The 25,460-nt window shown below is 43.5% G+C and overlaps 4 protein-coding genes across 4 annotated transcripts; 2 read left to right on the forward strand and 2 right to left on the reverse strand.

Annotated features, from left to right (window-relative positions):
• The first annotated feature begins 536 nt into the window (after window positions 1–536).
• Window positions 537–1,612, forward strand: LOC111256723. The gene is made up of 3 exons (XM_022825201.1): window positions 537–557; window positions 651–1,345; window positions 1,447–1,612. Exons 1-3 carry the CDS (start codon window positions 537–539, stop codon window positions 1,610–1,612), a joined length of 882 nt encoding a protein of 293 aa, XP_022680936.1.
• Window positions 1,613–8,531: 6,919 nt separating this feature from the next.
• On the forward strand, window positions 8,532–15,435 carry LOC101759157 (diacylglycerol O-acyltransferase 1-1). The gene is made up of 16 exons (XM_004960857.4): window positions 8,532–9,033; window positions 9,666–9,746; window positions 9,853–9,926; window positions 10,015–10,090; window positions 10,259–10,326; window positions 10,627–10,750; window positions 12,303–12,401; window positions 12,550–12,651; window positions 12,733–12,869; window positions 13,057–13,138; window positions 13,270–13,290; window positions 13,885–13,947; window positions 14,299–14,346; window positions 14,550–14,612; window positions 14,811–14,864; window positions 14,946–15,435. The coding sequence occupies exons 1-16, from the start codon at window positions 8,665–8,667 to the stop codon at window positions 15,048–15,050; spliced, it is 1,566 nt and encodes a 521-aa protein (XP_004960914.1). The 5' UTR covers window positions 8,532–8,664; the 3' UTR covers window positions 15,051–15,435.
• Window positions 15,436–16,078: 643 nt separating this feature from the next.
• LOC101759844 (germin-like protein 5-1) lies at window positions 16,079–17,020 on the reverse strand. The gene has a single exon (XM_004960859.2). The coding sequence runs from the start codon at window positions 16,957–16,959 to the stop codon at window positions 16,306–16,308; it is 654 nt and encodes a 217-aa protein (XP_004960916.1). The 5' UTR covers window positions 16,960–17,020; the 3' UTR covers window positions 16,079–16,305.
• A 1,460-nt stretch (window positions 17,021–18,480) lies between these two features.
• LOC101759450 (transcription factor bHLH19) lies at window positions 18,481–22,784 on the reverse strand. The gene is made up of 5 exons (XM_004963469.3): window positions 22,425–22,784; window positions 22,263–22,302; window positions 21,691–22,176; window positions 19,767–20,141; window positions 18,481–19,196 (listed from the first exon to the last, which is right to left on the reverse strand). Exons 2-5 carry the CDS (start codon window positions 22,293–22,295, stop codon window positions 19,122–19,124), a joined length of 969 nt encoding a protein of 322 aa, XP_004963526.1. The 5' UTR covers window positions 22,296–22,302; window positions 22,425–22,784; the 3' UTR covers window positions 18,481–19,121.
• Between the last annotated feature and the right edge of the window lie 2,676 nt (window positions 22,785–25,460).

Consider the following 25,460-nt stretch of genomic DNA (forward strand, 5'->3'; position numbering starts at 1 on the left):
CGGCCAAGAGTCTTATTTTGGGCAGCATGAAGCGAGGTCGATCGGCCGGTGAGTCCAGGGTGTCGATCGCGAGTGCGTGCCATGCCATGGCTTGTGTTCGTCGGTTAATTTTGACGCCTGCCTGCGCTCGGTCCAGCCAAAAGTAGCTTCTTTGTTCCAGCCGAAACGGCCGGCGATCAACGGCCGCGTCCGCCAGCCCCGTCCTCTCATGGACGCGTATAAAACCGAGCCCACCCACGACAGTTCCTCCTTGTCGGAGCTCCGTTTCTCGCCCGCCGCGAGCTCCGGCCAATCGCCCCTGCTCCTCCATGTCCAAGCCCGCTCTCTTCTCCGCAGGTAGGATGATCCGATCGAACATGTTGCTGCTTGAACAATCTTGTATCTTTTGTAACATTCCCCGATCAAGATTGATTCACCTTGAGCCGCGCGCAGATCCGTGGCGTCCTCGCCGCGTTCTGCGGGTCTGATCCGGAGAGCGGGCGCGGCGGCGAACGGGGACCGGGCACGACGACCGTGACCACGGACCGCTCGTGCCGATGGCGCCCCCGCCGGATCAGGCGGGCTCCGGCTCCGGCGCCACGCCCGAGGCGGCGGCGGCGGGCGAGCTGAGGAGGCAGGCGTCCTGCACCTGCGCCTGTGACCGCGAGGAGCCCGCCGCCGTCGCGCGCCACGAGCGCAGGCTCTCCGCCTCCACCTCCTTCCCGTCGCCCGCCGCGTCGCCGGCGCGCTCCACCTCGTCCTCGTCCACCAATTACCTGCCGGCGTCCAACAAGCTGTCGTCCGAGAGCATCCCCTTCGCGGTGCCCGACCTCTCGTCCTTCTCCTCCTCCTCGTCCTACGAGAGCTTCTTCCACATCGAGGCGTCCGACCTCGCCGGCGGCGGCTCCGGCGACTACCTGGACTTCGAGCCGACGACGCGGGCGCCGCCCACGGTCCAGACGATGGTGCCGCCGGGGCAGCAGCAGAGGCCCGAGGGCGCCGGAGCCGCGTACGACCCCAAGCGGCTCCCGTCGTCCATCTTCCGGACGCGGTCGACGACCCCCGCCGACTGGAGCGCCACCTCCAACGAGTCGCTCTTCAGCATCCAGCTCAGCAACTCCAGCGACCTCACCGCGTTCTACGCCGACATGTACTACGACGCCGCGGGGTTCCCCCACTTCCCTCCCATGGGCGGCGAAGCGGCCCTAAAGCATTCGGAGTCGTCGGTGCGCTCGGGGGGGCTCTGCGTCAGGCACGACTGCGCCAGGTGCAGCGGCAGCGGCGGCAAGACCAGGAAGTCCGTCAGGTTCGCCGCCACCGAGAGCGTCTCCACCACCGAGGGCAAGCACGCCGTCGTCGTCTCGACGTACGTGACTGAACTGACCCCCATCGTTTGCTGGATGGTTTGCTCGATCCTGACGTCGTCATCCTCGATCCTGACGTGCGAAGGTCTGAATGGTTTTGCAGGCTTGAGGTTGCCATGGAGGAGGAGAAGGTTCCGGCGTCGGCAAAGAAGGCCCCAGCAGCGGGGTGGTGCGAGTTAGGGTGCTGTTGGCCGTCGCCGACGACGTCGTGGTGGCCTCGCTGCTGCGTGTGCTGCGGCTGCGGCTGCCAATGCAAATGGTGGCTTTGAACTTGGCGGGAAGGGAGAGAGCGCGATGTACAGTGAAATGAACTCCTCGTTATTTTTTTTGAAAAGAAAAGAATGTGCCCTGTACATATATGGGTAGGCATAGTGGTGGTCCGGTGGATTCAGGATTCGTAAGAGTTCATTAAGGGACTGTGCATCATCCAACGAATTCCTCTCTTTACCTCTCCGACTCTTTAACTTGCCTCTCCAAATGAAGCATCCACACATTATCCCTAGGCATCGCCAACTTAATTTGGGAGGACAGCCAAAAAAGAAATGAATCCCTAGTGCTTGAAGAACGTCATTGCGCTTCTCAAGATACATTTCCCTCGAGTGGTGGTGGGACGCGTCGGAGTGGGGTAGCCAAAGGCTTCGATCTTGATAGTCTTCCGGAGTTGGCTGACTAGTATCAACAGGCTGCGGAGGAGGTAGTCAAGAAGTTGGACCTGTAATAGAAAAAACTATGATGTGTATCAATCTTTGTCATGAGATAAAAAAACTAGTCAATTAACTTATGTAAAGGAAAACTTCTTCCCTCCCTTGGTATGTTTGACAGGACACCGTGTGGTCGGCCTGTAGCCGCTAAGCACCTAGCCTTGCCTGGCCAGCACTTTACTGAGAGTGGATCTCGAGCTTGTAGAGGAGGTGAACGTAAGGTTGTCTAGGTTTCGCATGTGAGTTAGTCGCAAAACCTTGAGAGGGGTAGGAGAAATGTTGGGACCCAGAGGGGTCGGCGCGTAGCGGGGGAAGCCCCCGAGCGTATAGGCGAGGGTGTGGTCTGTCGATCAGGTCGGACAGCCCCCGAGCATTAGTAAGAGCTCGGGTAAGAAAGCAAGAAGGTAGTAGGTACGCAAAGAACCTCTGAGGTTTTATTTATTCAGTGTAAAGGGTATAAAGAGTACATAGCTTGAATGTTCTAAGGGTAGAAGCGTCACAGGTGTTGAATGTTCCATGGGTTAGGGACGCCTGAGCCGTCCGCCCACTGCAGCCGATAAGTGCCGAGCTGGATGACTTCTTTAATGATGAAGGGCCCCTCCCATGGGGCCGACAGCTTGTGCATGTCCTTGGTGGATTGGATCCGGCGGAGCACTAGGTTGCTGACATTGAATGAGCGTTCATGGACGTTCCTGTCGTGGTAACGTTAAATCTGTTGCTCATGCCGCGCATGCTGGATGAGGACTGCCACACGATGCTCTTCTAGGCTGTCGATGTCGACCTGCCGACTCTTTTCTGCTTCCCCTTCCTAGAGTCGAGCAAAGCAAGGTCGTCAGATTAGATCTGGAAAGAATGCACGAGTTTTTTGGAAAACACGGGAGCCGAGTTCTTAATGCTAAAAGGGGCGCGGGGAGAGCCCTGCGCTGACCTTCCGGGATGTAGTGCTGCCTCGCAGAGGTTTATACACTCAGTAATGGTGATACTGATGCGATCTAGCCCCGCGATTAGATCGGAGGGTGTGGGTGGGCGGGTTGTCGCGAGGATGCGCGAGATCCTCTCTGAGAGAGAGAGATCGCCGACCTGCTGGGTAAGTGGCATGATGATCCTCAGTGAAGGCCTTGCTCTGTCGATGTAGATCCAATGGATGCAGAGCTGGCAGTGGAGACTAAGTCGACGATGGAGGCGGCGGAGTCGGAGTCCACCGGCATACTCCCAAAGCGGAATGCTCCCAAAGCGGAACTGGATCAGGTTGGCAGGAAGTACTTCATACTCTCGGGGAAGATGACACTGGGGCAGGATGCCATCGAGCTCGCTAGGGAGAATCTCATCATCACCCCTACCTGGCGTGCCAACTGTTGAATTTGATGACCGTCAGTCCACCAGGGGATTACCCAGGTGGTAGATTTGTAGGTGGGGGAGATCTTAAGATCAAAAACTTGAATGGTAACACAGAGATGTAAGGTTTAAACAGGTTCAGACCTCTAGAAAGTAATACCCTACATCCTGTGGTCTGGTGGATTGTATTGCTGATTGCAGATGCGAAGAGTTAACTTGAGGTGGGATGAGTCGAGTTGCCCTCGGGGGTGTCCCTGGCCGCCTTATATAGGTTGACGACCTAGAATTACAAGTCGGATAGGATCTAATTCTAGTTGGTTATTACATGGAAAGCAATCTAAGTCGGTTTACAACAAGTATCCCATGATATTCGAGCAGAATCCGTTCAGCCGGCCTCCGAACTTGTGTTCCACGTATCTTCATACCTTGACCCGCATGGTATGGTCAGACGGGCCTACTTGTTAGGCCAACCAGTATCCTGGTCGGTGGGGACCCGTGGGTACCCTTATCCCTCAAAAGGGAACTTTCAAGGACTAGACCAATTAAAGGGAATATATACTAATCTCACACCTTTAAAACTTGTCACTTCATATTGGGATTTGGAGCAAAGTTCAAAATTTCCATCAAAAATCGGTCCTACATGTAGTGACCAATAAATGGTCATGCATGTATTGCTCGTCAGGTCGGATTTAGTCTGGAGTTCCAAATCAAATTAACCTTAATGAATAACTAATGAAATTTTAGTGAAAAATTGACCAAAATTTAAAATTGTAGCCAAAAATTAGTCTTCGTGCATGATTGTTCTCCGACAATTCTTCAAATTTCTTTTCATGCAAATTTTATTCTTTATGGTTTTTAGAAAGTTATAATTAACTTATATACACAATTTTACTTATACCTTCTTTGGATACCTCTTTAGGATAACTTCTCATGACAACTTTCATGGTAACCTTTTCTAGGAGAGTTTTTCATATAAATTTTTAAAAATTAAGGAAAACTTGTATTGGATAATATCTTATAAAGATCTCTTGAAACAAAGTTCTTTGAAGAACATTTGAAAACACAAAGTTGTACAGTAAACTTTTGTAGAAAACTTATTAGCACACAACTTATACAGACAATTTTTTTGATAACTTCTCATGAAGATCTCCTTAAACAAGTTCTCTAGGAAACAACATAAAATTTTCAACAAAGTTTTAGAATACTTACTAAAGCACCCTAATACAAGTTTTGTGGAAGGTTTAGAACAAGTTTTCACCGAGAACTTATTTAAAAGTTTCTATTCTATAAGAGAAAAATAAATAAGAATGAGAAAAGAAAAATATATGGTAATGCTGCAGGGAATCTTAGAAAAATCTGACGGCTCGACATAGGCTGGGGTGGAGCCAGGATTTGATGTAGGGGGCAATGGACAAAGCAAAGTAGAACTGATAGTCATGTGAGCTGGTTTTAGTCACATATAATAATAACATATTTCACAAGTCTTAACCAAAATAAAATTACATATCTATCAACTTAAATTTAGCTCTTCGACTAGCAGCAAGATCGTACGTTGTAATAATATCATCAGTACTGAACATAATAATTGATGCAGCCAATTCCTTCTCAATATAAATTACCAAACAATCTCGCAGAAATCTATCTCCCATTGTACATCTGAGACGTGTCTTCGCAAGTTTCATAGCTGAAAAGCATCTTTCGGTGGTTGCAGTTGATACTGGAAGAGTTAATACTAATCTTAATAACTTGTCCACCATAGGATAAGATGAATATTTACCTGTTTTAAATAGTCCACTTGTTAGATCAACAAATGTTGATAATTCCTTTAGTTCTAGATGGTTGCATACATCAATTTGAAAATGTGGCAGTTGATACTCCAATTGAGCTCTTTCTTGACTTGACAAGTCAGCAGGATAATATTTTTTCCACCAGAGTGCATATATTTTCTTCTCATAGGATCCAAAGAAGCACAAAGGGACAAAAGCTCTGTCACTTAGAACTGAATCGATCTTCTAACTCTGCTAGTTGTTGATCAATTGCAACATTAAACACATCTACTTTGTAATGGTGAAAGGCTGTGGTGTTGTCACTCTTGTTTCAAGATTTAGTCGCATCAACATACCTACAAATGGGAAGATATGGATTGATTGATGAACAAGTACAATTTTACAAAAGAATAAATATGATGTAGCTTTCATACTCAAATAATTTGGGGGAAAACATACTTCTTACTTAGATCCGGAATATCAATCTCGTACTTTCCACAAAACAATTTGACCTCCTCAAGAAGAGGTTCCCAGCCATTATTTCGCAACTCACCAAGCAACACTTTTGTGGTAGAAACAGAATCCACCGCATTTAAGATATCAATGCTCTTCTTTTGGAGTGTCTGGCACAACATATCAGTGATCTTCATAATCTTTTCCATTAGGATTAGAATAAACACAAAATCAACTGTGAAAATGATTCGTAAGGCACCACTGGCATATCCCCGAGAATACTTCAAAACTGAATGATCATTAGCAATGTTGCGTAGGACTGAAACTGTAGTACCAAACATCTTTTTTAAGCTTAGAATAGACCTATAGTTGGAACTCCATCTAGTGTCCCCTGGCCTTTGTAAGGAGAAAATCTGATTTGCCCCTCTACCTGTGTCGAGCTCTCCCAATTCAATTTCACGGGCAATTTCCTCTTCTTGATTTGCTAGCAACTCATCATTGTGCTTAGGAAAATCACTAACAACATTTATGATGAAATTTGCATGCTGAAAAAAAATTGTGTACCTCATGTACCTCCCTCGATGCTGCTACAAGGACCAACTGAAGCTGATGAGCCATGCAATGAATATAATATGCATATGGGCACTCATTGAGAATTAGAGCTTTCAATCCATTCCACTCCTCTCTCATGTTACTGACCCCATCGTAACCTTGACCTCTTATATCTTGTGTGCTTAGGCCATTAGCTGAGAGGACAACACAAATTGACTCTTTAAGTGTCAAAGCTCTAGTATCACTAACATGGATCAGATCAAGGAAACGCTCCTTTATAAGGCCTTCCTTGTTGACAAATCGCAGCACTATCGCCATTTGCTCTTTTTGGACTCATCTCGACCTTCATCAACCATTATGCAAAATTTGCTATTGCCAATTTTCTTCTCTAATTGATTTCCGCACTTTTCGAGCAAGTATGCTTAGAATTTCCTTTTGGACATCAGGTGAAGTGTATTTTGCATTTTTGGGAGCATTTTTCAACACAACCTCATTAACCTCCTTGTTATAGGAAGCCAAAAGCTTGAGCATTTCAAGAAAATTACCCCTATTTAAGGAACCTGGTGATTCATCATGGCCTCTAAAGGGATAACCTTGCAATGTCAACCACCTATAAGTACATAAAGGAAGCAAGTTAAATTTAAATACTGCAGAAAGACATAAGAAATTGATCTTATTACCTAATGCAATCAATCATAGTCGCAAGCCTTCGTCTTCGTTTTGCAACCATTATCTCTTTTTCTTAACAATCACATTGTCAATTTGAGCCATTGTGTTCTTAAGATTATTAAAACACCGAGCTTAATAATTGTGGGCGCATCTCCCATGTGTTTTAGAAAAGAACATTCATTTCCGTAATTAACTTTCTTCCAGTTCTAAAACCCCTTTACTATGAATGCATCTGATCCAACTTTCCCAATTGGCTTCTTGGAAAATAAAAAACATGGCAGACAGTAAGCACAATTTGTTGTATGAGGTGAATATTCTAGCCAAGTAAATTGCTTGAACCAGTTACTCTGAAATCGACGACGATGAGCTAATTCACTGAGTGGGTACTCTGCCTAGACAGGTTGATATGAATCCTTTGAAATATAAAATCTCTGAGCTTCATCTTGTTGATCAGCTGGCAGTTCTAATATTTGAACATATTTACCAGGGTCTCTCTCAAATCTAGTAGCTACAACTGGTGGATACTCGGCAACCGCGGCTTCGATTGGTTCAGCGATAGCAGCAACATTACTCTGATTATTAGGATTTTGTACATGATCATTATGAGTTTCCCCTTCCAAATTAGGAGCTTCCACTTCCACGTTACTATGACCGCCTCGGCTTGCAATGGCTTCAATACAATTAGCACTTGAACCAATCGGCTTAAAAAAGCTATTGTTGGTCTTTCTCTTCTTCATATTGTCTGAAATTAGAAAGGGAAATTTAGAATCACTAGTGACTGTTAATTAGATAAGAGAATATCACTAGATGATTTATGATTATGGATTACCTGCGGGCTACGACGGTGTCAATTTTGGACAGCGGCGACCGGTGGCGGCGTGGCCACGGCGGTCCGGTCTCCCAGTGGCGGCGGTGGAAGACGAATAGTCGAAGTCGAAGTGTCAAATGGAGGGTCACGACTGCCCATCGGTGTCAATTTGAATGGCCTAAGAGAACGTTTGAATGGGCCTCAAAAATAATTAATGGAATGAATGGGAGGAGTAGAGTGTAAGGGGGTGCCAGGCCCCGTGCCTCCCCTCCCTCCGCCACAGGACATAGGTTGTAATAGTTAAGCACCGATATTGCAATTATTGTTGCATGGAATATAGTGTTCATGTTGCGACAGGAATTTTCTACCCTAGAATCAAACGTCGTAGCTATTTTTACACATTATTTTTCATGTAGTAATTAAGTAACCGCTGACCGTTAGTGTTACATTAGATAATTTTTAATGTTTCGCCGGAATGTGCAATAAAAAATTTCCGAACTTCCGAGCGCTGGCAGCGTCGAAAAAAGATAAAAGGGAGCAGATGCAGAGGGACGGGAGGGTCGTGGGTGTGCCGGTACTCGGTGTGCCTGCGCGTATGGATTCGTTCGCACGTACTGTTTTGAAAAGAAAAACAAATGTTAAGGAGTTCTTGTTCGCAAATCGCAAGAGACCAGGGACTGCAATTTCGGATTTGTTCTTCGAAGTATTTGAATGCTCACATTCTTCTCTTTCCCTAAGCTATCTGACGTCCTGACCCCGCCCGCCAACCATGAACGGAACGGATCTTGCCGCTGATGAATATTCCCGGGCACACGGACACGTGGGCCCCACGCCACCTTCCTCCCGGCCCGACGTGTAAACCAAAGCTGTCCTCGCTGATACGTCATAGGACCCAATCGCCACTCGCCACCACCGCTTCGCCTCCTCGTCTAGTCGTCTCCACCGAATCGAGAGCCCAATCGTCTCCACCGAATCGAGAGCCCAACACGCGCACGGAGAAGAAGCGGGCAGAGAGCAGCCAAGCCCTGCCGCCTCCAATGGCAGACTCCGACGATGCGGCGCCGGTCGTCCACCGCCGCCCACCGCGCCCGGCCCGCGGGAGCGGGGGCGCCGTCGAGGGCTTCGCGGCCGCGCTGCGCCGCCGGCTGAAGTCCGGCGCCTCGGCGGTCGCGCGCGCCAGCTTCGCGGCCGACTCCGGGGACGAGTCGGGCGCCGGCGAACCCTCCTCCTCGTCGCGCCGCCGCGACAGCAGCGAGGACGCCTCGTCCGCCGGCGGCGAGCGGGGCGGTAGCGGCGGCGCCGGGGGAGGGGCCCTGGACTTCTCAGCTTTCACCTTCCGCGCTGCCGCGCCGGTCCACCGGAAGGTCAAGGAGAGCCCCCTCAGCTCCGACGCCATCTTCAAGCAGGTGAGAGCAGCGCCTCCCATTTCAGTGCCGCGCGAGCTGTTCGTCGAAATGTCAGCTGCGCGGCCGATTTAACTGTCTTACCATGCTTTATCAGTCGATTTCATCAGTTACGACTTTCGCCTGCTGTGTGGTAACCATAATTGGGGAGCTTCCAAGTGCATGTGCGATAAAGGTGTCGCCTTTGTGGTGGGAATCTGGGAGGGGAAGGTAAGCATTTCGTGATGCAGGTGCATGTGAGAATCACGAAGCATACATGGCGCTATTGTTAATTGGCTCGTGGAATTATTACCTGTTTGAAGCTCCCAGCAGTTCATTTCGTTTTATACGTCATTTGACGACGTAGTTAATTAGTGGCATGGTGTGTCTCGAGTAATGTGGAAAAAGGAACTTTATTAGTTGGGTACTGGTGGTTAGGTGCTGTGAGGTCAAATGACGTGACCCCTTTAGAGACATCCTATGCACCCCCACCATTTTTGTCATAGATGCAGTACATGTGTGCTTCAGCTCACATGCTAAAGTCATAATGAATGAGTCTATTCTTCTCCTTTTTCCTCTAATTTTTGCTTCCTTTTTTTGTATCCATTTAATCAGATGTCTGTTAACTAATACTTCTTTTTTGTTGTTTCTAACAGAGTCATGCAGGCCTTTTCAACCTGTGTATCGTTGTTTTGGTTGCTGTGAACAGCAGGCTCATTATCGAGAACTTAATGAAGGTTCTTATCAGACTTTCTTTCATTGAGCAAGTGGCTCTCGGTCTTTTCCATCACACACTACATATTTATAATTATTTGAGCTGTCCTTTTCTGATGCTATCTGCAGTATGGCTTATTGATAAGATCTGGATTTTGGTTTAATACTACATCATTGCGAGACTGGCCGCTGCTAATGTGTTGGTACTAGTCAATACTTCTCTAGAGTCCACTTCTTCGATGGCTTGTTAGCTCTGAAACTTATCATCTTTTCAATCTTTTATTTTTTCAGCCTTAGTCTACCTGCTTTCCCCCTTGGTGCATTTGCAGTTGAAACGCTGGCATTCCGCAATCTTATTACTGATGCTGTAAGCAGATACATACTAGCTATAAACCTTACTTTTCCGATATACAGATTTCCATTAACAATTTATACATTTTTCCATATTGCATATGGACTATTCGTTGCATTTGATAAAAAGAGTTTCTTTTAAATTTGTTTATATATCATTGATTTATCATTTGCTTTTTTTCAGGTTGCTACCAGTCTTCACATCTTTCTTACAACATCTGAAATTGTATATCCAGTGCTAGTAATTCTTATGTAAGTATATGTAACCTTTGAAATATGTTATCGAGTATGCACTTTGCTCTGTATCAAGATATCATGATTGAATTTATCAAGAGGGAGCATAGAAGCAGAAGAAAATGCATGTGACAATATTCTGTTTAGTCCACATGAGGCTACCTTAAGCTTATTTGAAAAGTCAAATGACGTTAGGAACTCCATTATAAGCTTATTTGAAAAGTCACATCACATTTGGAGCTTTTGGTGAATAGATCTTTTGTACAAATATGATTTCATTCTGCTTCGTTTAATATCAAATTCTGTAACTTGGTTCAGGTGTGATTCTGCAGTTTTGTCAGGCTTTGTGTTGATGTTTATTGCCTGCATTGTTTGGCTGAAGCTTGTATCTTTTGCACATACAAACCATGACATAAGGAAATTGATCACAAGTGGCAAGAAGGTATGCCGTGTGTTCTACTGTTTCCTTTATTTATGCTGTATTTTCTCTAAGCTCCTCGTTTCATTAATGGATTAGTTAGCCACACTGAAGTAGACAAATTCCACCTTTTCTCATTTCACTTTTTTCTAAATACATCTGAAATACTACCTGATGGTATTAAAATCTTTTTGACGTGATTGAACTCTTTAAACTTTCTTTTGCAACATAATCTACCTCTCGTGCATTCCTGCCTGCGTGAGGGATTAAGAGTCCTTGGGGAAGCTGGGGCTTTTCTTCACTGCAGCATTTCCCCTTGCTATGGATTCCACTAGGTTCTTAACCTCTTCCCAATTCTTAAACTGAAACCTGCGATGTCTAATCCAACTCGGCAGATATTGGCATTTCTCCTTTCTTTTCACTTTAACTTTCTAAACACATATGGAATGCTGTTCTAAACAAGAGGACGAAAATCCTTTCGACCTGATTGAACTAGTTCTTAAAATTAAATTTTGCATCATTTAACAGATTTCTTTACCTACTTTAGTGATTTTTCTCCTGCTGTTTGGGAATTCTTCTAGGAGTTGTAGCATGTGTCACCAGTATATTAACATAAAAAATAATGGAAAAGGTCCATTTTACTACCCCGAACAATCCACTTTGTCCACTGCCCTTGAACAATGTTCGGCCTGATGTACTCCCCCAAACTATTTCAATTGGGCCAATCTACCCCCAACAAGTTTTGTCTTTTTTGTTTCTCCAATTACCAATTGAGTTTTAAGTTCAACTTTTTGGGGTGACATAGGATATCATAACTTATAATAGAAAAGTACATTATGAATTTTCATGATTGTTTTCATAGGTTAGGAGCATATTAATCCAAGATATACAAAATTGCATGAAAATTCTTAAAGTATTTTCAAACATAGGGTATCATGCCCCTATCAGCTCACAAAAGTTGAACTAAAAAACTCGACTTGTATGCGGAGCAACAAAAAAGACAAATGTCGATAGGGGATAGATTGGACCAAATTAAATAGTCTGGGGGAGTATTCAAAATTTTGTTCAGGGGTCAAATGGACAAAGTGGATTGTTCAGAGTAGTAAAATGGACTCTTCAAAAAATTTACAATGAACTTTGATTCAGTTCCTGAGAAAATTCATGGTCTGCTGCCTCGCATCCCTGGTTGTTCCTTCATTTCCTCTTTTACCTTTTACTTTGCTACTTTTAGAGTTGTTCATGGTAGTTTGGCCTTGTCCAGCCCACGGTGCGGTGCCAAGCTTGGGCCTGGGAATCAGGAATTCAGGACCATTGGCTGGCCCAACTGGATTAGTAAAATGGTAATTAAAATAGACCATATCTGTATGTGTCATGCTTAAAACTATTGTTCTTAAGAATATAATATATTTTTATTATAAAAAATAATGAATACTGATATATTGGGCTTCCAGCCAGGAGCTGTGGGGTTTTCCAGGCCCAGCCTGGCCCCATGCATAAGAAGCTCAGTTACTACCACTTATGTTCTTTTACATATTTATCTGTTGTTGCTTGAGATTAACGCAACCTTTCCTGTTAGGTTGATAATGAACTCAGCGCAGCTGACATAGATAATTTACAACCTCCAACTCTTGGGAGTCTAATATACTTCATGATGGCTCCAACACTCTGTTATCAGGTAATTTTATGTTCATCATGTATATTGACCTGAAGCAGATATTTGATTTTTTTTTCATTGCCTTTTGACTGGCGTTTTCTAATTAGCTGCAAAGGGGAGCTGACAAGGCGTAACTTTTAGAAATGTACTGCTTTTGTTTTTCTTGCAGCCAAGCTATCCTCGAACTACTCATATTAGAAAAGGTTGGCTGATTCGTCAAATTATTCTGTACTTGATATTTACTGGTCTTCAAGGATTCATTATTGAGCAAGTAAGCCATTCAGGTATCTTTGTGTCTTGTAAAATATCCTCATGCAGTTCTTAATCTTTTACTGATGCTACAAATTTGCAGTACATAAATCCTATTGTAGTGAACTCTCAACATCCACTGAAGGGAGGACTATTGAATGCTGTGGAGACTGTTTTGAAGCTATCATTACCAAACGTTTATCTGTGGCTTTGCATGTTCTATTGCCTTTTCCATCTATGGTAAATTCCATTTTATACTATTTATAATTCAAATTCAAATCGATGGAGAATCACAAAATATAGTTATTCAAACATCAGTCTATATTCATACTTCCGCTTGGAACTTCCATGATCCAGAAGAAAATTATTTGTTATGCCCTTAAAAGTATGCATGCTTGCAGTTTTGAACTTATATACATTTATATAGGTTAAATATACTTGCTGAGATTCTTCGATTTGGTGACCGTGAATTCTACAAAGATTGGTGGAATGCAAAAACAATTGATGAGGTAAAATACTATTGTTTTGTAACCTAGTATTACTTCTTTTTTCAAGTGTAAGAAAAACTAGGTAACGACGGCTGATATTGTGTATGATGTTTGCTGCTGCTGTTGCTGCCTGTGCACTCGAATGGGATCAGTATTGGAGAAAATGGAACATGGTATGCTTTTCTTTTCTTTAAAGCAACAGTACTTTTAGCAATGATGTACTGTCAAACATGGTATACACCTTTCAGATTAGATATAACCATTTGAAAAGCCAAATCATATAAAATGGCCGGCCACTGAAAATTGTTGAGAAAAATGAAATCAATTGTCACCTCAACTCTCTTATTTGTCAAATTTTGACCCTTAACTGTAGCACCATCTAAATCTAGCATCCCAACAACAACGATCAATACTGTTTGATTTTGATACGACATGCCAGAGTTGGGTGTAAAAAAATGCCAACTTGGAGGAAAACTGCTGCTGCATCACTTGAAAACTGCCAAAGATGTGGTCTGGGGTCAAAGTTGAATGGCATTAGAATTGTGGGTCAAAATTAGACAACCAGAAGAGTTGAGGGGCTCAAAAATGGACTTATTCCAGCGTGAAACCTGAATGTCACTTTTGCTATGGGAAACTATTATAAGTTCCAAAGGTGGAATAAAGTTAATGAATGGATGATACCATGAATACGAATTTATTCTTCTGTAATGCTCTTTGTTGGTCCATCTATTGTATCTTTGTGACTAATAATGTCCACATTTTTGCAGCCTGTGCATAAATGGATTGTTCGTCATATATACTTTCCTTGCATGCGGAATGGTATATCAAAGGTAAAATAATATTTGCATGGATGTTTTTCTTGGTGTTGCTTCCAGTTTTCTTTAGATTAAACCGTAGCTTCATTATAATGAGTGCCTTGCAGATCCCCTAAACAATCAGTGCTTGTTCATAGTTTCTTATATTAGTGAAACTAAAGTTGAAGTAGTCTTAAACCTGTAAAGATTCCAGTAACAAAAGGTTTATCTGAATTTATTGAGCAATAAGGATGTGTTGATTTTTGTATGGATCTACTGTCTCTACTAAAAGACTACCTGCTATGTTGGAGGTGCCTATAAGTCTTGTCTTTTGTCCTGTTATTATTATTGCTGTTCAGAGAGTCATTTGTGCTTATTTTGTTGCAGGAAGTTGCTGTTTTTATATCGTTCTTTGTTTCTGCTGTACTCCATGAGGTAAACTTGCTATCCATTTTCCTTTTGGCTGCAGATATTGGTTATATACTGTTCTGCTTTTAAATGTATCCTGACATAATTTTGTTCTGAACTTAAAAGCTGTTTGGATGAAGTTTGCTCTTTATACTTGTACCATTCAGTATTTCATAGTCCAGCCTCTTTTGAGCAAATTATGATACGATTTCTTTTCAATTGTACACCAGCTATGTGTTGCTGCTCCATGTCGCATACTGAAGTTCTGGGCTTTCCTAGGAATCATGTTGCAGGTAATTGGATACAACCCAAATGCTGTTGATAATATCCAGCATTTCTTTTTTTTTTCTTTATTGGTACTCTTTATTTGGTAGATCCTCTGCTGTTTTATGAGTACTAAAAGATATCTACTTTGCAATGTGACTTCATCATGTGGTCCCATCTAATACGTGAACCTTTTCTTACACATGTTTCATTTATCCCTTTACCAGATTCCCCTTATCATATTGACATCATACCTCAAAAATAAATTCAGAGACACAATGGTGAGCCATGTTTTCATTAGTTGCTACAGTTAGGATTGTTCTTCGACGTCAACCTGTTCTAATTTGCTGTATCTCCAATAGGTTGGCAACATGATCTTCTGGTTCTTTTTCTGCATATATGGGCAGCCTATGTGTGTTCTATTGTATTACCATGACGTGATGAACAGGATCGAGAAGACAAAATAAACTTTCTGCAGCTCCGTTTTTGTGTTCCATTCTTCCATCAAATATGGAATCTGAAAAAGCAATAATTTGTGTGCACTCCACGAAACGGCATCCATTTTTGATCGATTTGCTACAGCCAGCCTTCCAGTTTTTTCGTGGGAATCCAGTGTAGATCTTATTATTATGTGTATGATAGCTAGCCTCATCTCACTCTTGTATCTGTACATAATTAAGCTTCATTCAGGTGAATAGGTGATGTTCTACATGTAATTGTAATGGAATATTATTCCCCTTTCTGCACTAGTAGTGCCACTGCCACCTGCTCATGATGTTACTAACATCATTTGGTATCAAGCTGGAATGAAAATAAACATGCATGTAATCTGATACGTCGATCTGTGATGCCGTCAGGTACTCCATTTGATTTATTATTTGTAATATCAACACGGTCATCAAAATGACACATCAAACTAATTAGTATGAAAATATATTATTGTAAATAGAGAGAGAAAGTATGAAAAACATTTCTTATGGTGAAGCTAGTGACATTAATCTCATGGTGAAGTTGATTGGCCCCACAAGAGTCATATAATGACTTCTATTATTTTGAATCAACGGGTTATTTGAAAGCTCGGTGGCTCTGGATTAGATGTTTGTGTGCTGTCTGAAATGGAAATGAGTCTACTTTGAAACTGATGATGGAGATGGGACGGTGTCATGTAAGCTCTGAATGTCTAAGTTGAATTTTCTTTTAGTTTAATTTGGTCATGTAAGTTCAGAATTTCAAGTGGATGACAACAGGGTAGCATAATTGCGTTGAGCAGATCACCATGTGTAAAATTAGCATTACTATTCTTAGCAGCAAACGGTCGCAATTGTTACACATGTTTGTTGCCAATTGCATGTCCAAGTTGAATTTTCTGTTAGTTTGGTCAATTTTCGCTGACCGGTAAATTGGCTCGGTCGGTTCCTTTTCTTTAACACGTGGGCCTTTCAAAAATGAAAAAAAAAATGGCACGGACTAGATTGGCTGGTAACCGAGGTCGAACTGAGAAAAGGAAAACGACTTCTTCTTTTTTTTTTTACTTCAAATTTCAAACTGTCGACAAGCTGTAAAATCAGCATTTCCTGCACAGCACACAGCACACCATATGTAAAATCAGCATTTCTATTTTTGGCGACAAGCTGTCGCATTTCCTGCACATGTTTATTTCAAATTGCATGATGAACGATAAGTTGGAAACTAGAGAAGAAACTTCATCGATCTGCCGGCGTTCTAAGACCGGAACTTTGCTCCGATCTTGTGTGCCGTGCCCACGTCGGTGAGGAACGTCTTGGCGAGCAGGTCGTCGGGGAGCCCCGAGGCGAAGAGCGCGTCGGCGAGGAGCACGAGGCCTGGGTTCTGGCTGCTGAGCGTGGCGTAGAGCGCGGCGGGCTCGGTGCCGTTGTTGTAGAGGAAGTGGACGAGCCCCTGCGGCACGGCGAAGACGTCGCCCTTCCGGAGCACCTTGGCGTACACCATGTTCTCCGGGTACGACGACACGAAGCCGAAGTAGACGGCGCCGTCCAGCACCACCGCCGTCTCCGACGCCCGCGGGTGGTAGTGCGGCGGGAACACGGCGCCGGGGGCCACGTCCACGCGCGCGTGCGACGCGCCCAGCGTGTTCAGCCCCGGGATCTGCACGGACAGCGCCGTGAACCCGTACCGCCGGCTCGCCGTGCCGGCGCCGGCGCGGTCGACGCCGGAGAAGAAGAAGTCGTCCGGGGTCACCGCCGCCGGGTCCTTGCACGGGACCCCGTTCACGCGCACTTTCGATGTCGTGTCGGCGACGCAGAAGTCTTGGAGAGGGTTGGGGTCGAAGGCGGCGCCATGGCCGGCGACGAGAGCAACAACGGCAGCAACCACCAGAAGCACGGCGCTAGTAGCCATGATTGGTTGTTGATACTGGTGTAATGCTGATGAGTTAGTTCGTTGCCTTGGGCCTTGTGATTCAGGCACATATATATAGGGCAACTATGGCGAGGGTATGACGCAAGGACAAACAAACGTAATGGTCAATGTCATACAAGGGAATGGTCTCCAAATAAATTTGTATGGAGATTACTTTGGAAGGAAATAATCTCAGAATCGATGATGCTCCAGTCAATGAGGCTGTCCCATCCATTTACAGGAGAGTATTATTTCAAGTCATCTGCAGGAGGAGTATGATTTCAAGTCATTTATTAATTGCTCAGGATGAAGAAGAATATGATGCAACTAACTCATTTACCCATTAATTGTAAACCTAATTGCGAGAGGTTGGGCTCTGGAATTGTAAGGCTAGACATGAACGAACCTTTTCAAGTGATCATGTATAGTATGTATATGTATATATGCAGCATGCTCATGGTTTATTTTTGATTCTGTAGAATTTAATATGTGTGTGTGTGTATGCACCATGTGCGCACCAAATCCACACTAACTTATACTCCACCCCTATTGCAAACCTTTTATCTCTATTGTATAGTTCCCTCACTACATTAATCAGGTAGTTTGTCTTTGTACTCCACTCTATATGATCTTGTCTTTTAGTCTACTTTTAGCTCGCTTATGCATGAATCCAGGCTGTGTTTGGGAGACAGTGAGCAGTAACGCGAATAAGGAGCCATGCCAATTGCCAACGGAACATACAAGTTAACAAAAAGCTCGCTCCTAGTTGGTAGGCATGGCTGCGCGTTTATTTCTGACATGCCTTCTGGTATGGTGATTTATCTTTATATTTTACAGACAAACAGTGATGGCAAGGTGTCATCATTCTCATAGTTAGTGTATATGACATAGGAGATGGACGTAGACGGTGTTTGGTTCCACGGACTAAAGTTTAGCCCCTGTCACATCGAATGTTTAGATACTAATTAGAAGGACTAAACATGAGCTAATTATAAAACCAATTGCACAGATGGAGGCTAATTCGCGAGACGAATCTATTAAGCCTAATTAGTCCATGATTTGACAATGTGATGCTACAGTAAATATGTGCTAATCATGAATTAATTAGTATTAATAGATTCGTCTCGCGAATTAGCCTCCGTCTGTGCATTTGGTTTTGTAATTAGTTTATGTTTAATATTTCTAATTAATATCTAAATATTCGATGTGACAGGGACTAAACTTTACCCCATAGTACATCACAACCACTGCTATAGAGGCTAAACCAATTGGAGGCACAGCCTTCCTACAGAAAATGCAATCAAAAGGCCCACTATTCTGTTGCTTCAGCTTCAGTAGTTGCAGAAACTCATTAAAAAAAAGCCCTATACATATCTATAGGTTCGATCAAATGAATTGCTTGAACAGCAAGTCGAATTCGTCGAAACATTCAACTTCAGAGTTTTTAGATAGAAGAGTTTTAAACCATTTTTTCCCAATGGAATTAGATAGTTTGCGCAATTGGCCAGAGAATTAGCACCATTGGAATTTGAATGAAGAAGTACGAACATCATAAGCAGCAAGCACCAGTAAACTCAGACACCGGTCGGTTTTGAGTCTTTACTAAAAAAACTGAAAAACATCAAGATGCTGGAATGCCGTTCCCTGTTTCAAAGTTCCTAGTCTCCAGCACCGAGTTCCACCGGCCGCAGTGTGTCACTAACGCGCCTGTCGCGGCCGGTTTCACTCGAATTACTAAGTACTCCTTTTGGAGACGGGCTCCGATCCTCAAGTGCATGCGTCTCGAGAGAACATTCCTGAAATGCATTATGCAATCATGTTATCACTCGTGCATTTATACTTGACTGAGTGCTTGTTGTTTATCAATCATGTAAGTTGTCATGCTTTTGGACATCGTACTCCTGGAATTCTGACAGTCCTGTTCTATTGTTCTTGTTTTTAAAAGATGAACGGAAGAAATCAAATGAAAGAATGTACACAACACAACGCATGCAGAGAGAGAGGATTTGTACAAGGTATTCGTTTCAAATGTGCTTCAGTATCCCCTCTCTCCAGTCTCCCCGGCTACCCTTTAGAAAAAAACAAGAAAAAAAATAATAACTTCCAAAGCAAACAGAAGGCTTGATTTACATTTTCCTTGATACTCATTTTCCTTTCCCGTCTCAAGTACTGAAACCTCTAAGAGCCGTGGTCAGTTTGGTTACAAGCTCAACAGTTGTCGAAAAGCATTCTCCAATCTGCAAAAAATTGAAACTGGTCAAACATATGAACACGTAAAGTCAAAGACTGGACAGTTTCTTCTGTACTAATTAAATTCTCATAGAATTTTTTTTGAAACGACAAGTTCTCTTAGAATGAATCAGAGTTATTTGCCATCCAACATACTAGGCTGTTAACATACACTACTACTCCCTCCATCCTAAATTACTATTCATTTTGACTTTTCTAAATACATAATTTTTTATATGCACCTAGACATACACGCATGTCTACATGCATATTAGAAGCTATGTATTAAAAAAACTAAAACGAATAATAATTTGGAACATCCTAAATTACTATTCATTTTGACTTTTCTAAATACATAATTTTTTATATGCACCTAGACATACACGCATGTCTACATGCATATTAGAAGCTATGTATTAAAAAAGCTAAAACGAATAATAATTTGGGACGACGGAGGGAGTATATATTAAACCCTTCGTAGCTAGATTAAACACATTTATCTGTAGATTGTAGTTTATTAATCACATATTCATATGATTCTCTTAATGATTATATTAATCAGGAGAGAGAATACTCGCCTTTGCCGTGATGGTGATATTGAGGCACGAGTCTGTGAATGGTAGAACACTGGTGTTTATGATAGAGAGACCTTGTTTCTCAAGCTCCGAGATTAGCATCACCAGCACTCCTTTCCTATCCTTGCACCATATTCTCAGCAGGACGGTATCGCCATGGATTCTTGCCTCAACGGTCGGGCTAAACCCACCTGCACTGAAGGCGCTCTCACTGGAGCCTGAGGTGTCACTACCGTCAGTCGATATGCGATACTTGCTCTCGAAGACAGTGGGTTTGGACATTCTTCGTCTCGCACTTCGTCCCTTCAGTGTCTTCACCTTCTCCTCAAGCTGCTTGACGTACTCAATGGTGCTCCCTAGAAGAGAGATCTTGTCCGTCTGAAAATTTGGGGTTTTAATATTTATCAGAAACATCATGGACTCAATATATACTTTGCTCATTATGATTTAACCCAAGTAAGTTCTCTTTACACCCTTCCCGCCCTCCCCAGTCCTCAACTCCTCTTTTCAAAACTGTAGGCATGATCATTCATAGGTTCAAGATGATTAAATGAGTTTAACTAGTGATTTATATTTGCAAATGCTTATTAATTTTCCTTGAGTATAAAACACTTTTTGTCCATTATTCAATATTCAATTGAATAGTTCATTAATTTTAATATAAATACATTCATAATAACATAACACTATGAGGTACCAAACATTTTCCTAACTCTAACTAGTTTGTAGCCATGGCTTACTTTGCATTATTCTTATATGTCTGTGTTGATGATGATCAGCTTGTCGGTTTATATTTCGTTGTTACCCAAGTTCTTACTCTCAGGAAATATCCAAACTACAATAATAGGCATATATACTCTTGCTTACATGATAAATAAGAAATAATAAAGGAGGAAATACATATACTGCAAAACTTGTAGTGCATGCAAGGAATTTGTTAGCTAGATTTCATACACGGTCAATAGAGTGATAAATAGAATGTTTGAATCGTGCGATAAGCATGGTGGCGATAGACCAGCGGCAGCAACAAAAGTAAGGGCAAATGTAATAAAACCGACAACTGAAAGGTGGACTTGATCGTACGAGTGCATGAATGGAACCTATTCCCTCCGTCCCATGAAGAGTACAACTCTGGCATTCAAAATAAGTCTCACAAAGATCGTTGTCTTAGATATCGGACTGGGCAAGTGGTCAAATTTGATTTCATATTCTTAATTACATGCATGCCGGCAAATATATGTGTCTGTGAATACTGAAAAGGCAACACACCTAAATTAGATGGACTAGTTGATTCAATAAGAGCACTAAGGTCATTTTACTATAGTACTAATATGTCTGAAAATACTACAATTGCATTCTTCATGGACGAATGGAGTAGAAACAAAATGAGTGGATGCGTACAGAGTGCCACGCCGCTTTTGGATGCGGTTGATCTCGGCCCCCGAGTTCGTCTCGCAGATCGCCGCTGGACGCCTGTACCTGACTGGATTGGACCTAGGGTTGTCTCGATCAGGCGATGCCTTTGTCTCCCGTCCACCCGCTCCCGGCTCTTCGGAACTCCAAATAATCCTGCCGCACCGCGCCGCCAAGGGCCAAGCCACCCACGCCCGCCGTCGTGCGGGTGCCGCGTGGCCGCGGCCGACCGTCGGCTGCCCGGTTCACGTGCACCTCCTCACGCTCGCTCTACGGCGAAACCCACACTGCGGCATGCGGCGCTTCCTCCTCCTGTCCGGCCGGCCGGCCGGCCGGCGGCCATCCGCGCCGGTGATTCTCAAGTTTGGAGAGATTCTCTCCACGTACGTATGTCGCCTCATCTCGTGTGATACTTCAGTAGTCTCAACTCTCAATTTATTCGAAATAACTATCCAAACGCAATCGGTTTGGAAAGAACAACCGCAGTACCGGACATGGCATCATTGTCATGTACCTTGGTGAGGTCGGGGACGATGGTGGCCAGCGCCACGAACTGCTGCTGCATCTTCTCGCGCCGCTTGCGCTCGGCGACGACGTGCTGCTTCTGCGTGTTCCAGAAGTGCGCCCGGCTCCGCCTCTCCGGCGCCGGCAACTGCAGCGCCGCTTCGATGCCGTCCGGCCAGTCTCCTCCGGAAATGTCGATGGTGCCAGGAAGCTGCCCGCCGAAGGAGAGGATGCGATGGCTCGACGACGACGGCTGCCCTGGATCGTTCTTCACTGCCACCTCTCCGAACGGCAGGCTGGGCAATGCCGGCGGGACCCCAAAGCCGCCCCGGAAACTGGTGGAGCTGTGACGAGGATGAGGAGGACGGGACGAGGAAGGCCCAGCTATAGGCGGCGGCGCCATTGCTGGTGGCAATGTATATTGCTGCTGCATGCCCTGCATCATGGCGTACTCTTCTTGCCGCTGGTACATGTATGCCAGCTCGTCCTCAGGATCCTGGCACGACCATCGTCATGGCAAGAATTAGTCGACACTACCTGAAATCATATAATAAGCAGTTCTCGGATACTAGTAGTTCTTACCGGATGTGCATGCCATTGGTTCAATCCATCCATCGAATCACTACAAAGATATAGAAGAACAGGAAACACGGATCAGCAGAAAGCAATGGCGGGATGTCTGAACAAATCTATACCATCTTTCAAGGTTAATTTGTTTCTAAAGAAAATCAACCAAAAGAACACCTTTCGATTTTTCCTCCTGTGTTAAACCTGTTTTCCTCCTCCCAAAGCCCCAAATGTTTCTTGACTGTTCTCTGACCGACCGGTGCCTGCTTATATACAGGTCTCGATCGTGGTGTGAATTTTGGCCCTTACTATTCCGAAGAAGGCGTTCACGTGCTCCTTGCGTTTCTCAGAAAAGGCCAAGTATTGAGGTGACCAACGAGCTGCTACCAAATATTTGCACGATTGCATGGTTGGATCTGCACATGCCGTTCCTATTTTATTTTCTCCAACGCCAATCCATTCCTCTTTGATCTACTTTATTTTGTTTTGACATCACTGCCCTGATCCTTGAAGATCTCGTATTATCTTCTTTTTGCCAAGAAAATTTCTGATGTATAAGCACTAAGTTTAAACAATTAAATTCAGCATAACACAACAAAGCCTTCTGTTGTCTGACAGTGACACTACTGTTTTATCCAGAAAAAATGTCCCATCTGTGGTTTGAAGAAGTCTTCATCCATCTCCCCCCAAATTAAGTGTGAGAGGTACAGCGTAGTAATAAGAAATTCTTTCATGAACAAGTAGCTTCGTTGAACTAACCAAATTACATGAACTACAGTAGGTACCTGCTATGGCGACAGTTTTGTAAGGATGTGTGTACATCTGTTGTTGGAGGCGAGTACAATTTGTGAACTTGAGCTGTGTCCAAACTTCATACCAATATAATGCACAATCGCCAATTGTTTAGGCAATCCATATGATAATGGCGTAGGGTTTTTTATGCTGAACCTGCAAGCTTTAGACTGCAGATCCAAGCAAATCCCAAGAAAGTTGTTTTAAATCAAAAGTACAAATAGTAGACAACCGTTCCGCGCCAACTGGCTCGCTCCTAAGTCTGAATCTGGAGAAAATACTTATCATCTGAAGAAAATCTTAAGAAAAGCATAAAGGAAGAACCATAGCCTCCACTGTTTTGTCTTGGCCCTGCCAATCAGGTACATGCTAATTGTTAAAATATCATGCTGCTGCACTGTTCTAGGAGCAAGTATAAAAATATGGCTGTGTGCACATGCAAAAGCGAACATGGACCAAAGAAATTAATTTTTAGGATAGCTTTAACCAAATCATGCAATTACTTTACCTTAATTGTCATTACATCATGATATGTGATACTTCCACAAAAGATATACTATACTGTGCTTTTTCTCATTCAGCTATCATTCTCGTTTTGACACCTATTAGTAATGCAGTAACAAACATCATCTTCAAGTTCAAGCTCCCACCATATCTGATATTATAGGCACGTGGTATTTAACTTCTAGGACCAGCAGCACCACCAAGCGCTTAGTTTGGCTAACTTTTAAAAACTGAAAATTCAGACTTCTTGATGCATGGCACCAGCTCCCGCAGCAATTTCTAGGGTGCATGTAAAATTAAGATATAAATTTTGCTTAGATTTAGCAGCTTCACGTGTACCTGTGAAGCGATCATCTCCAAACATCACATGGCCTAATCAGTAATTAGCCAGTTGACTAATCGTGTAGGCCGGCGAACATGGCCAACTTGGGTAATTAAAATTGGAACATGGGAGTTCGTGTCTCTGTATAGCTTGTGTACTTATTTTACCACTCTGTTCATGTCTGAGTTGAGCGAAGTGATGTTGTGCGGCTCGTATTGATGTCCCAATCCGACCGGCCAGAGTTATTGTGAATTAGTCGATGTCCCAATCTGACTGATAGTTGAGCTGAGTTGAGCATGTGTTGATTCCCAATTCAAGCTGCTCATGTTGTTTTTTCTTCCATTTATTGTATTGCTCAGTCTGGACTTCATCTTCTTTTTAATATAATCGGCAGCTCTCCTGCCTGATTCGTTTAAAAAAATCATATTAATATAATTAGCAGCTCTCCTGCCTGAATAAAAAAAATCCCAGCACCACTTTGCCAGCATCAACCAGTTACTAAACTTGGATTGATGAATTGCCCTAACTGCACTCACATGCAAATTTGTCTTATGATTAGCAACTTGCTTCAACTGAGACGAAAAGGCTATTATTATATTGAACTTTGAGAAGGGCAGTGATCATGTTGTAGAGTCATGCCTACATCAAGTTGATGAGATATATATATTAAAAGGCTGCAACTAGCATGACCATCCTTTTACATGTTGGCGAATTTCATATAGGATCGTATCTGGGAAAAAAAAGGTAGTAGAAGTATAACTAAATCAAAGACTCTCCAGTTGTCGGTGTTACCCGGCAACTTACCGAGGGGGTGCTCGAGGTAGTGTTTGGTTTGTGGGGCTACAGACACACGATTTAGATAGGTTCGAACCACTAGATTGCGTAATACCCTACGTCCTGTGTGTTGATTGGATTGAATTGTTTTGGAGGAGGTCCCTGCCTCTACTTATATTTACAAGAATACTAGTTGGATTCGACTAGGCTAATTGCTATGAGTACTTTTCCGTAATCATCGACTAGTTCCTGACTTGCCACGTAGACTATGCTGTCCTACGCCATAGCTTCCATGTCAGATATGTCTCAGTGTCCAGCCCCGTATTTAGGACTACCCAAACCTTTTGGTGGGTCCATAGATGTATGTACGACAAGCCTCCAAGTACTTTGTAGTCAAATGCAACAGTTTCGAGCACTTTTGTAAGCTTCACCGACTAGTTTTGGTGTTCTTCGAGCACTTCATCGGGTTGAATCTTCAAACATACTCGAGCACTGCCATGCAGCTAGAATGTGCTCAAACATTATTTAACTCGGTCTGAAATCCTTCAATCTCGAATCTTTATATGGAAGTGCCACGAAGGTCGCACTCCATATGGAGTAGCCCCTGAGCCTTAGGTTGAATCAAAGAATCAGGCTGAGGGTCAACTTGTAATTTACATCATTTTCCCTTTTGAACCTAGAGAAAAAACTTTTTTGCCGATGGGCACGAGGCACACAGCCCCCGAGCCTTGGAATGATTAAATAATCAATATGAGGTCTTTAGTCATCACACCAGTCATCTTTTGAGTAATTTTGCGGCGTCCAGCCCTCGAGACTATGCG

The sequence above is a fragment of the Setaria italica genome, chromosome III, assembly GCF_000263155.2.
Source record: "Setaria italica strain Yugu1 chromosome III, Setaria_italica_v2.0, whole genome shotgun sequence".
NCBI lineage: Eukaryota > Viridiplantae > Streptophyta > Magnoliopsida > Poales > Poaceae > Setaria > Setaria italica.